Source organism: Protopterus annectens, chromosome 1.part0 (assembly GCF_019279795.1).
Source record: "Protopterus annectens isolate FY-2018-M chromosome 1.part0, PAN1.0, whole genome shotgun sequence".
NCBI classification, from domain to species: domain Eukaryota; kingdom Metazoa; phylum Chordata; order Ceratodontiformes; family Protopteridae; genus Protopterus; species Protopterus annectens.
Genome location: NC_056725.1, coordinates 587892891 through 587906052, shown reverse-complemented (window position 1 = coordinate 587906052; position 13162 = coordinate 587892891). Strand labels below are relative to the sequence as shown.

Sequence of the window (13162 nt, the reverse complement as noted above, 5' to 3'; positions counted from 1 at the left end):
TCCTACTGCCCAGAAAAGACGATGCCTGGCGTCCAGTACTGGACTTATCGATTTTGAACACGTTCTTGGACATTCCAAAATTCAAAATGCTGACTTTACAACAGCTACTGCCTATGCTGGGCAGGAACGCTTCGTTAGTGACTCTAGACTTAGGCATACCTGCATATCCCAATAAGGGAATCGTGCAGAAGATACCTCCGCTTCAAGGCAGGTTTTTCACATTACCAATTCTCTGCACTTCCCTTTGGCTTATCTACTGCGCCCAGGGTCTTTACAAAGTGCCTGACACCAGTAATTGCATTTTGCAGACAAGCATACAAATTTATCCTTACCTGGACGACTGTCTCATTCAAGTAGAGAACAAGGACATTCTTCTTCAACATCTGGCGTTTGTAAAAAGGCTACTAACATGCCCAGGGTACACACTAAATGAAAAGAAATCCCAACTGGTACCCTCTCAAATAATTACATTCCTGGGTGCAAGCTTGAATACAACTGCCCAGATAGCTTACCTTACGCCAGACAAACAAAGGCAACTGACAACATACTTCAAACAGATGGCAACAAAAACCCAGTTATCTGCAAGACAAATTCTGCAGGCTTTGGGGTTCATGGCATTCTACATTTTACTAATTCCATATGCAAGATTGCATATGAGGAAACTTCAGTGATACCTAAAAAGTTTATGGAGTCAACATTGTCACAGTCTGGAAACAATGATTCCTCTCATCCCCTGCCTACAACAGGAGTTTCTTTGGTGAGCAGAGACATGTCACCAAAACAAGGGACTGTCATTCACTCTACCCCCTGCCACCCAAACCCTAACTACAGACTCATCAGACTGTGCTTGGGGGGCCCACCTGGCGGGGAGATGCATTCAGGGCATATGGAGCCCAAAACAAATGCATCTGCATATCAACCAGAAAGAGATGCTAGCTGTTCAGAATGCCCTGACAGCCTTCAAAGACTTCATCCAGGCCAACTACTGATAGACGGACAACACCACGGTTATGTAGTACATAAACAAGCAGGGGGGTACACATTCCTACCCCATTTGCAGACTAGCCATAGCATTGTGGAACACAGCATTGACTTACCAAGTGCATCTTCAAGCTGAATTCCTGCCAGGAAAACAAAATACTCTGGCAGACGACCTAAGCAGAAATCTTATGGACCCGCACGAGTGGAAATTGGATCCACAAATCTTTAGTATGTTTACACAGAAATGGGGGATCCCAGACATAGATATATTTGCCTCTCCCCAAAATTATCAACTGGACAAATTCTGCACAAGGACTTATCACAGGCAAGCATGGAAAGTGGATCCCTGTCCTTCAGTTGGAAAAACCTGTCAGTCTATGCCTTTCCCCCTCTGCCTCTTCTCTCCAAGGTCTTAGTAAAGGTCAGACAGGAAAAAACAAACATGATCCTAATTGCTCCGGACTGGCCTCGCCAGCACTGGTACCCAATTCTAAGGAATATGTCTCAACTCCCTCCTTGGTACTTGCCTCAAATACCTCATCTACTGTCTCAGCAGAACAATCAAATTCTGCACACTCCGCTCCAAACTCTGAACCTTGCAGCATGGCTGATCATTTAATTATTCAAACAACACCTCTCAGTAAATCTGTGATGGATGCCATTTTGGAAGCCGGAAGGCCTAGTACCAGAAAATCTTATGCTGATAAATGGAAGAGATTCTGTGCTTGGAACCAAGCACAAGGAACGGACACAGCAAAACCAAATATCCCTCAGATTTTACAATACTTGACTGAGATGCTGGATAAGGGCCTATCTTTTTCTGCAATAAAAAATCCATGCCTCTGCCATCTCTGCTCATTACAACACACATCCCCCCCCCTTCTTTTTTCATCCTCTGCTAAAACAGTATCTTAGGGGGGCCAAAAATTTAAGGCCTCCCAGAAGATCACCAACTCCTGCATGGGACCTCAATTTTGTGCTGGAAAAACTCACCCTGCCTCCTTTTGAACCAGCAGCTACTGCGGATATAAAATTTTTATCTTGGAAAGCAGCTTTCCTCTTGGCAATCACTTCAGCAAGAAGGGTTTCAGAACTACAGGCTCTCATGGCTGTGGAGCCTTATATTACATTTTACCCGGACATGGTGTCCCTCAGGACCAATCCTTCCTTTATGCCTAAGGTGGTATCCAGTGTGGCTCTTAACCAAACAATTCACCTGCCAACATTTTACCCAAATCCGCAGAACAAGGGGGAGCGGATTCTGCATTCACTGGACGTACACAGACAACTAAGATTCTACTTAAACAGGACCAAATCTCTAAGAAAGTCTGAGCAACTACTGGTGGCATTTGCTTCAGGATCAGAGGGGAAGGGTATATCAAAGCAGACTGTTTCTAAGTGGATAAGCCACTGCATTCGTTTCTGCTACTTGCACCATGGTAAACCGGTGCCCAAGGGAATCAGGTCACATTCCACCAGGGCTGCCTCTACCTCAGTAGCCTTTCTCAGAGGAGTTCCGACCAAAACATTCTAGAAGCTGCTACTTGGAGCTCTGTTCATACCTCCACAAAGCATTATCATTTGCCTCTCTTCTCCAACTCCAGGTGAGGCTTTGCCACTGCAGTTCTGCAGGGCCTTATAGCCGCTCCTAATGCTATTTAGTTCCATCCTTCCATCCATAGCTTTGGGATTCTACCCAAATGTAATAACTGCAACAGTGAAACACGAAGAACATAGTACAGTTGTGTACACTTACCATAAATGTAGATGTTCGAGTGTATTCACTGTTGCAGTCCGGATTACCCACCCGCCATCCCCCTTTTCTATAACTTCTCTTTCCTTCACTATATTCTAAAGCCTTTGTGGTGTATTTGCTTTTAGATGAAGTAAAGTTTATGTTGCTAAAAGTGCATTTACATATATTGCTGTTTGTTTATATATATATATATATATATATATATATATATATATGAAAAACTGAATAAAATGGTATCGGCTGCATGGTTTATACCCCTGATGACCTGATATCATGAAAGAGGAGACAGCAACCGATGCAGGACCCAAGACTTTGTTATTCAGGCCAACTGAGGGCAATCTGCCAGCAGATTACCCAAATATAATGATTGCAACAGACCTTTTTGGAGTCCGGTATGCCAACGGGGAATGCTTCATCATCCGATCCCTCGGTAGTCTCTGCTTCAGTTGGGTCCAGAGCCGCTATGCAGGCACCGGCGTCTGAGGAGGTTCTTCGCACAACAGATTCAGGGCAAAAACTGACATCTTCGCCTCCGACTACCACATCCCAATGACAAACAGATTTACTAAGGTCTAAAAGCAAAACCACCCCAAAGAAAACAGTCTCTACTCGCCATTTTACTCCTCCTCCACTGCCTCAGGCACAGTTACTGAAAATGGTGGAGGATCTCATCACTTTCATCAGGGGTAGCCATGTCACTCCTTCTAAAAGAGAGGGATGCTTCCCCTGAGGTTCACACAGAGCCGGATTCTGAAATTTCAGACTACCTGGATTCACATGAGGAACAACAACCTCTCACCTCCTTTGAGGATTCTGATGCAGGGGAATCTATTCCTTCTGCCCCCCCCCCCGAGGATCATTCATTTGGGGAAACCCTGCACACTCTGAGAGCATTTCCACTGAGAAGCCCAAGATTAACTTCAGTCTAAGAAAAGACTGAAAGAGTTTCTAGATCTTCCTTAGCACAGACCCTTGGTCATCCCTCCTATTCTGGATGTGGTGGATAATGTTTTCAATGAATCTAGCTTCACCCCTGACGCCCTACCCCCTTCTCCTAGAAAACCTGATAGGTGCTACAGGGTGCCCGATTCACATAAGTACTTGTTTAAAAAACCTGCAGCAGACCCAGAGGTCATCACACAGGGGCCAAGGCTAGCTCATCTAAAAACCCAGTTCCCTCTGACAAGGACTCAAGAGCTCTGGACAGATGGGGTAAGAAAGTGTACACATCCACAACCTTAGCTATTAGAGCTCTTAACTGCCAGTTCCATATGCTAAAATATCAACAGCACACCTTGGAACTTATGAAACAAAACATTTCATCTTTACCTGACACTAATACTTCCAAAGAGTTAGCAGATCTTCTGCGCTCTACCTCTCAAGTAGCTAAACACTCCCTGCACTGCAGATTCAATGCCCTAGAAGCCTCAAGTAGGGCTACTATGGCAGGTTCAGTCATCAGGAGGCACGCATGGCTAAAAGAACAGCCACTGCCTGATCTTGTAAAATTAAAACTACTTGATGCCCCCCTGGATAAAGACCACTTGTGTGGATCAAAAGCAGAGGAGGTTATCAAAAAGATGGAGAATAAAGCTAAGACTTCCTTCAAGTTCAACTTCCCAGATTCAGCAGAAACCTTCCTAGCCCCCAATAGGCAGGTTCAAGGGAGGCCTCGCAGGAACAGACCAGTTAGACCACAAAACCAAGGCCAGCAAAGGACTAAGCAGTGACCCTCTTCCACACCCACAGCAGAGAGTTTTAAGTCCACTCACTACTCTAAGAACATGCAATGACTCCCACTCCTCCTCCTATCAGAGGTAAGGAGGAAGGCTATCCTTTTACAAACAAATTTGGCAGTCTGTAGCAAAGGACCGATGGGTATTAAAAATCATTTTTCAGGGCTAGAAATTTACCTTCCAACAAGTCCCGGCCTTAATAGGTTACCAAAATCTACCTCCAAATCAGTGGGCAGAAGCATTAAAACAAGTGCACATACTCCATGCTCAAGGGGCAGTGGATCCTATGCCACAGGAGCAAGCAGGAAAAGGTTTTTACTTCAGACTGTTCCTAGTGCCAAGAAAATAAGGCACTTGTCGACCCATCCTCGACCTGTCCACTCTAAAAACCTTCCTGGAGGTCCCAAAAATTCAAAATGCTAACTCTTCAAAACTTTTACCAGTGTTGAACAAAAATGCATGGCTAGTCACGCTAGACCTAAAGGATGCCTACTTTCATATATCCATAAGGGAGTCTTGCAGAAAATACCTGTTCTTCAGAGCAGGTTCACAACACTTTCAGTTCTTTACACTACCTTTGGCGTATCTACGGTTCCCAGGGTCTTTACAAAATGCCTGGCCCCAGTAGTTGCTTTCTGCAGACAGCAAAACATCCAGATTTACCCTTATCTGGATGACTGCCTAATCCAGGCAGAGAAGTTACTGCAGGACCTGCTCTTTGTACAAACAACCCTAACCTCTCTAGAGTTCACTATCAGTAGGAAAAAATCAAACCTAAACCCCTCCAGGCAGATCACCTTCTTGGGCGCACTCCTGGACACAGCCTCCCAAACATCCTTCCTCTCACCAGAAAAACAATGCTTTCTGCCAAATTATGCTCCCAGTTAGCTCCTCTGGCCAGGCTGCATATGAGGAAACTCCAGTGGTACCTAAAGGGCCTTTGGTGCCAACTCTCAGTCTATGGAGACCACTCTCCCCCTCATTCCATGCATAAGAAACGAGTTTCTTTGGTGGGCAGAGGCCTGCACTCAGAACAAGGGCCTTCCCTTCATCTTCCTTCCTCAAGGCCAGACCATCACCACAGATGCCTTAGACCTTAGACCTAGCTTGGACCACTCATTTAGACACCTGGTGCACCCAAGGCTCTTTGGACCTCAGGCACCTTCACTGGCACATCAACCTAAAGGAAATGATGGCAGTTCACAAGGCTATCACATCCTTCCAAGACCACCTTAAACCAGGAGTCCTCCTCATAAAAACAGACAATACCCCACAGTCTTGTGGTACATCAACAAGTGGGGGGGGGCACTCCTATCCTCTCTGCCGACTAGCCATGATGAGCCTCTGGCAGACAGCCTCTTCCTTGGGCCTACACCTGATAGTCCAGTACATCCCAGGAGTAAACAACATCCTAGCAGACCATCTAAGCAGAAACTGCTTAGACCCCGAGTGGAAACTCCAAAAGGGGACATTCCTCCAAATCACCCAGGCCTGGGGGACACCAGAGGTGGACCTCTTCTTATCACAACACAACAGTCAGCTGCACAAATTCTGCATCAGGAAGTTCCACCCTCTAGCTTGGAAAGTGGATGCCCTCTCATTCCAGTGGATCAATCTCTTCATTTATGCGCCCCCCCCGCCCTTACTCCCAAGGGTAGTGCTCAAAATAAGGCAGGAAGGGCCAGAAGCCATCCTTATATCACCATGCAACATTGGTACCCCTTGCTGATCAGCCTGACCAAGGAGACTTTCCGACCCCTACCTTTAACTGTAGACCTCCTGACACAAGCCAGATGAGAGAGTCTGCATCCAAACCTGCACACACACACGAACTTTCATGCATGTCTTACCCCCAGGAACCAGGGATAACCCACAGTTGAGCAAACAGGTCCTAGACATTATTAAGAAAGCCAGAAGGCCCAGCACCAGGAAATCTTACTCAGAGAAATGGAAAAGATTCAACTCCTGGTGCCTATCAAAAGGTCACAGCAGTTTCCAGCCGTCCCTCCCACTTATTCGGGACTACCTAGTGGAGCTGCTTAACAAGGGCCTCTCCTTTTCCTCCATTAAAATCCACGCCTCAGCCATTTCAGCACACTTTCATGCTGAACAGCCTGTCTTCTCTCACCCTTTGATTAAGCAATTCCTCAGAGGTGTATCTAACATTAGGCCTCCTATAAGGGCACCCACTCCAGCCTGGTACCTGAACTATGTCTGAAAAAAACTGACATTGCCACCCTTCGACCCAGCTGCGTCAGCAGATCTAAAACATCCTTCCTGGAAGATTGCCTTCCTCTCGGCTATTACTTCAGCTAGGAGGGTGTCAGAACGTCAAGCACTCATGGCCACTGAACCCTTCATTATCTTCCATGCAGACAGGGTGTCTCTCGGGGCTAATCCCTCATTCAACTGTTGGTTGGCTTTGCTCCAGGGAAAGAGGCGAAGCCTATCTCCAAACAGACCATTTCAAAATGGATATTGTTGGCTCTATTAAAGGGTCAGGTATTTGCTGAAGGATGTCAGTTGGTGAAGTTTTGTGTGTAATTGTAAATCATTGATGAATAAGTAATGGTCTGAGCCAAAGCTTTTTACAATTTTACTTAAATTGCATTATGTGCTGCTTCTGTATGGGGAAGTTAGAGTAATGTTTTGTTGTGCAGCTTATTTTAACGAAAAATCTCATTTTACAGGTCATAATTATTCCTTGTGGTATTACAAATGCACTTTCTGAAGAAGACAAAGAAGCCCTTATGAACAAATGCAATCAGTACCTTCAGAGGCTACTTAATGCTGGAGTCCGGACTCAGGCTGACCTAAGAGACAACTATTCTCCTGGGTGGAAGTTTAATCACTGGGAGTTAAAGGTAAGAGGGTTTTTAAACTCATTTTTAAACCATCCATTGTACTTGATTCAAGTTCTTAATCCAGTAGAAGAATGAAGAAAACTGCTGTTGCATTTGCATGCTTTATCTTCATTTGTCTGCATCCTTGACAAAGCTGTCTTACAAATGCTGTGAGTAAAACTTAAGATCTGAAGTAGTTAACTTCATTTGGTCTGAAACCTGTGGGTATCGGATCCATCCTCGGATCCGAGCCAGCAGCTTTACCTAGCTAAAAGATCCGAGCTCCTATCTCCTCCCCCTACCCATAATCCCCTGCTACACATCCCCCATCCTCAGATCTAGTTTACCACGGCTTATAGCAGCTTCTAGAGACGAGCTCTTAGGTGTGGGTGAGAGTTTTCCAGTTTAAAAAATACCTTTAAAAATCAAATTTACTTTGGTGTGTGTGTATTGTTTAGCCCCCTTTATCGGCTAATATATTTAGCGTATTTTTGTTGTGGTAATTTTATTTCAGATTTACTTCAATTCCCTCTCCCTAGTGCGTGAGTGTGTGGTGTGATGGCTGAAGGGCCTAAAGCCATTTTTTCTAAATGCACTGAGTGTGGTCATAAGCTGTCCCCAGCCGATGGCCACACTCAGTGCGTTATTTGCCTGGGGGTGGCCCATTTATCCACCAGCTGACAGGTTTGTGCAGCTTTCAACCCCCGGGCTATCAGGGATAGGAGGAACAAGCTAATCCTGGCGGGATTGTTGCCCCCGGATTCTTCTTCCTCCTCTCCCTCTAAGGCACTGATCGCAGCTGTGGCTCCCGTGCCTTCCAATCCCCCGCCGTTGTTGGGGACTCAAACTCCCTCTGCTTCTCAGGGTGAGGAGGACTCTTCTTCCTCTTCAAAAGAAAAAAGGAGAGATAAGGACCGGCACAGGCATAAAAGGCGGGCTGAGTCTCATCCCTCAGCCCTGCCAGTGAAGGTAGCTAGTCCCGCTAAGAGAGCCTCTGGTTCTTCTCATTCTCTGCTCCGTTCTCCTTGCTTTTCCCCGGAGCCGGAGGAGGAGTACTGGTCTCCCTCGAGGTCCTCGAGGCGGCCCTCCAGGCCCGCCTCTACGACCTCCTCCAGATCTACCAGAAGCTTGACCGACGCTGATTTGGACCGGATGATGTCGTTTCCTGCAGGCTCAAATGCAGATGGGGGTGCTCCAGCCTCCCCCCCCTATGGGGGGGAGCTCAGCCCCTTTCTTTACCCCGATCTCTCCTTCTCTGACCCGGTTTAGGGTTTCGGAGTCTTCGGATCCGTGCCGTTTCAGACCCGGGGAACCGTCGGCGCCGACAGTCTTGATTACTTCGACGCCGACTATGCCCTCGAGCATGTCGGATCCCAGCTCTCAGGGCCGAGAGCCGAGCGTTGGATCCGTGGGGGGAACTGTGTCTTCGGTGCCGTTTAGGTCAGAGCACACTTCCCTCTCGGGTCCGACCGCTTTGGCTCCGACGCCGATCCCTGCATCGGAGCCGAGGGGGCTGCTTTCAGAGCCTGGGGAGAGCGGTTCGCCCTCGGCGTTTGATGTAATGGAGAGGGTGCTGTCGAGGACTTCCAGATCCCCAGTCCAGGCTGCGGATCCATCCATCACCCCTGCGCATTTGGGCCTGTCCTCTGTCATCTGGCCACAGGGACAGCCTGCATCGCACTCCAGTTCGTTCCCTTAGAGGAACAAGACCCCGTGGGTGAGCCCTCCTTGGATAGCCCCACCAAGGAGGTTCCTCACAAACAGAAGTGCAAAAGGAGGCACCTGGACTCCCCTGAGTCCCTCACAGAGGACACAGACTTGGAGGAAGGGGAAGGTTCCCCAAGGTCACCCCTTGAGGTTGTCTCCTTTGGAGACATCATGGAGATGTTGCGAATCAGAGGGTGGTGGTCTGCCCAAAAACCTTCCTCGGACGAGTCTGTGTTCCAGGAGGCGTTTGATGCAGGCCCGTCTACTTCTTGGGTGTCCCCCCCGGCTGACCCCCTGGTGGACTTAATTACCACCAGGGCTTGGAAGCAGCCGGACACCGTGGAGCCAATTCCCAGACAACCAGACACGATACTTAGTCCCCCTTCTGATAGGCTGGCATGGTCTTAAGGTTCTCCAGTGGATGCCATGGTGGTGGCGGCTGCCACCAAGAAGGAGCTAGCGCAGGAGAGTTCCTTGGTCCACCCTCCAGATAAGGAATTTCGGACATTGGACCGCATTGGAAAGCGGATGTTTGCTTCAGCTACCTTCTCTGTAAGGGCGCTGAACTATATGGCACACGTCGTCAGACTCCGAGACTTGATTAAGGAATATGCTGGAGCCCCCCCGGAGTCCATGGCGGCCGAGGACAAACGCACCTTCTCAGCTCGCATGGCCACTCTGAAATCTATTACTAACACATCTATGCGGCTACTCTGCCATGCCACGGAGGGAGCAGCTAGAGCCAGCGGAGCAGGCATCGCTCTGCGGCGCCATGCCTGGCTCCGCCTTTGCGATTTTGCGGAACCCTTCAAGGCGTCCTTCGCGAACGCGCCCTTTGACGGTTCTACGCTCTTTGGCAAGACCGTCCGCGACACGCTGGTCCAAAGTGAGAGACTGGAAGAAGCTGTCTACCATCGGGATCCGCTTCTCTAATCCCCAACGGTCCTTCTCGAGGAACCAGAGGGGACAAAAGAAGATGTGGTTCCAGAAATCACAGCAGTCCCGTCCTGCTTCGGACCCCTTGTCCTTCAGAGGCAGAGGAGGACAAGGTGGATGCCGACCCAGAGGCAGAGGGGGGCCGAGGAATCTCGGGTCTCGAGAACCTTTCTCGGAGAGGCCCGCGCAACAGCCCTGAGGGCTTACCCGACTGTCCCTCTCTGGAAGCAGTCGGGGGGGGGGGGCGTCTGTCAGAGCACCTCCAAACTTGGGAGTCCATTCCTACGGATCGGTGGGTGCTCCGAATTATATCCAGAGGTTATTCCATTCCCTTTCTGAGTCTTCCCCCTCCTATGAAACATCTCCCCGATGTCCCACCTGATCAAAGCGAGGCGGCAGCTTCAGAAATTTCGAAGCTATTAGAAAAAAGAGCCATCCAGCATGTCCCCCCAGTCCAGTCCGGATTGGGAAATTACTCCAGGTTCTTTTTAGTGCCAAAAAAGACGGGGGACTTGAGGCCTATCCTAGACCTCTCATCTCTAAACCTGTTCATTCCCAAAGAGAAATTCCGGTTGGTCACTCTGCAATCTATTCTCCCCTTCCTACAGGAGAATGACTGGATGTGCTGCATAGACCTCAAGGATGCATACTACCACATTCTAATGGACAGATAATCCAGGAGGTTCCTTTGCTTTCGGCTGGGAGCCAGTCACTATCAGTTCAGGGCTCTTCCGTTCGGCCTCACCTCAGCCCCCAGGGTGTTCACCAAGGCCATGGCAGTGGTCGCAGCCCACCTGAGACTTCAGGGCATTCGGGTCTTTCCGTACCTGGACGACTGGCTCCTCACTGCCTCCACCAGGCATCAGCTCTGCTCTGCCGGGGATTATACCCTAGCTCTTACTCAGCGTCTGGGTATTACTGTAAATCTTCAAAAATCGTTCCTTCATCCTGTGCAGGTTCTGGAATTTATAGGGGCCAAGATAGATACACACCACTCCAAGGCCTTTCTAAAAACAGACAGGTTGTACAGCTTGTCCCTTCATGTTTTGGCAGTTATCCAGTCCCCAGCCCCACCGGCGGAATTAGTCCTGAGAGCTTTGGGCTCCATGGCGGCAGCCATTGGTCTGTCGCCCTTTGCGCGATCGCACATGAGAATTCTTCAGTGGACTCTTCAGGTCCAGTGGTCACTTTTACTGCACCCCTTGAACATCCCGGTTCCCTTGAGCAGGGTTTGCAAGGACTCCCTTCTCTGGTGGCTTCACTCCCAGGAGCTGCAAGAGGGGAGACCGTTTGTCATGCCTCAGCCCCAAGCCACGTTGACCACGGATGTTTTTCGCCTCGGGTGGGGGGGGCGGGCATGCTATGGGCAGAAACGTCCAAGGCACGTGGACTCCCTCAGAGACCGTTCTGCATATCAGTGTTCTGGAGATGAGGGCGGTGCTTCTGGCGTTGCAAGCCCTACAAGACCTTCTTCCTCCGGGAACTGTTGCAATTCAGACAGACAACATGGCTGTAGTCTGGTACATCAGCAAACAGGGAGGAACCAGATCTTATCCCCTTTGCCGAGAGGCTATGAGAGTTTGGGAATGGGCGATCTCCACCAACCGTTTTCTGGTAGCAACGCACATTCCGGACCGGACCAACATCCTAGCGGACAAACTAAGTCGCTTGATCCTCACACCGTACGAGTGGTCTCTAAACCCGTTAGTAGCGAAACAAATCTTCCTCAAATGAGGTCTACCTTGCTGCGATCTTTTTGCTTCTCCGTCAAACACAAAATGCAGCGAATTTTTTGCTCTAATTCCCCCATAGGGGAGAGCCCCAGAGACGCTCTGGTTCATGCTTGGCCCCCCGGTCTCCTTTATGCTTATCCCTCGCTTCCGCTCATGACGAAGTTCCTGCAGAAAGCCCATCGGTTGGGGAGCAAGATAATCCTCATAGCCCCATTCTGGCCTCTCCAGATCTGGTTCCCTTACCTGCGGTCTCACAGTGTAGTTCCTCCTTGGATCTTAGATCCCATTCCGGATCTAATTTCTCATCCTGCGGGATTACATCCCCCAAACCTGGGTGACCTCAAGCTCACGGCTTGGCTGATCCAGTTCCGCTGATAGCAAGGACTCCTGGTAGCTCGTCACCAGTGAAAGCTATTCTGGTAGCAGCACACAAACCATCTACCAGAAAAATCTACAGTAGTAAATGGAAACGTTTTTCCATCTGGGCCAAAGACAGGGGCTTAGATCCCTTTACTGTCCCTATTCCAACGATTCTTGATTTTCTGTCCCATATCTTTCATCAGGGAGCCAGTGCATCTACGGTTAAAGTACAGTTGGCAGCCATCTCTCATTTTCATGTTGGGGATGATGTAGGATCACTGGCTTCCACCAGGATTTGCAAAACTTTTTTAAAAGGCGCCTTTCTGTTAAAACCTCCAGTTAAGTCTGCGGTCCCACCATGGGACTTAACATTGGTCCTACAGGCTTTGACGGGCCCTCCTTTCGAACCGGCTGCTTCTGCTCAGTTTAAATTTTTATCTTGCAAAACAGCCTTCCTGATTGCAATAACTTCAGCCAGGAGAGTGTCTGAGCTTCAAGCCCTCTGTATGAAACCCCCTTACCTAATATTTCATAAGGACAGAGTTTCTCTCAGGACTAATCCTTCCTTCCTCTCTAAAGTAGCCTCTGAGTCGAATATTAATCAGTCTATTAATTTGGCAGTGTTTTTCCCCAATTTCCAGAACAAAGGGGAATACACATTACACAAATTGGATGTACATAGACAACTGCGTTTTTATTTGCACAGGACAGCAACCAACCGCAAATCTGATCAATTGTTTGTGTCCTTTGCCAAGTCTTCTTTAGGTAAACCTATTACCAAAGTTACATTAGCCAACTCGGTTTCACAATGCATCATTCAGGCCTGTTTAGCTTCAAACAAACCAGTACCTTTGGGAATCCATGCTCATTCAACCCGATCCATAGCTATCTCTGCAGCGATGTTCATCGTGCATACAGCTGCAGTCATAACAGATGGGTTATCCTGCCGTCAGGCGGGTCCTCGGTCGGCCGAATTCCAAAGTCTAGGTCCGGCGTCAGTTGTCGTCGCTTCTTCCCTGACGTCAGTGCGCCAGGGGTATAAAAGAGGCAGCCGACGCCATTTTCTTCAGTCTTTCTTGCCGTGCGGTGCCCGAAGCAGAAGCAGTTCGC

The 13162-nt window shown here is 48.7% G+C and overlaps 1 protein-coding gene across 13 annotated transcripts in view; it reads left to right on the top strand.

Annotated features, from left to right (window-relative positions):
• EPRS1 (glutamyl-prolyl-tRNA synthetase 1) overlaps positions 1–13162 on the top strand; it is a 1752234-nt gene that overhangs the window by 1472480 nt on the left and 266592 nt on the right. For all 13 annotated transcript variants that reach the window (XM_044061601.1, XM_044061548.1, XM_044061611.1 and 10 more), the window contains one exon: positions 7164–7337. In XM_044061601.1, coding sequence (XP_043917536.1) covers positions 7164–7337 — 174 coding nt within the window. The remainder of the gene's footprint in view (positions 1–7163; positions 7338–13162) is intronic.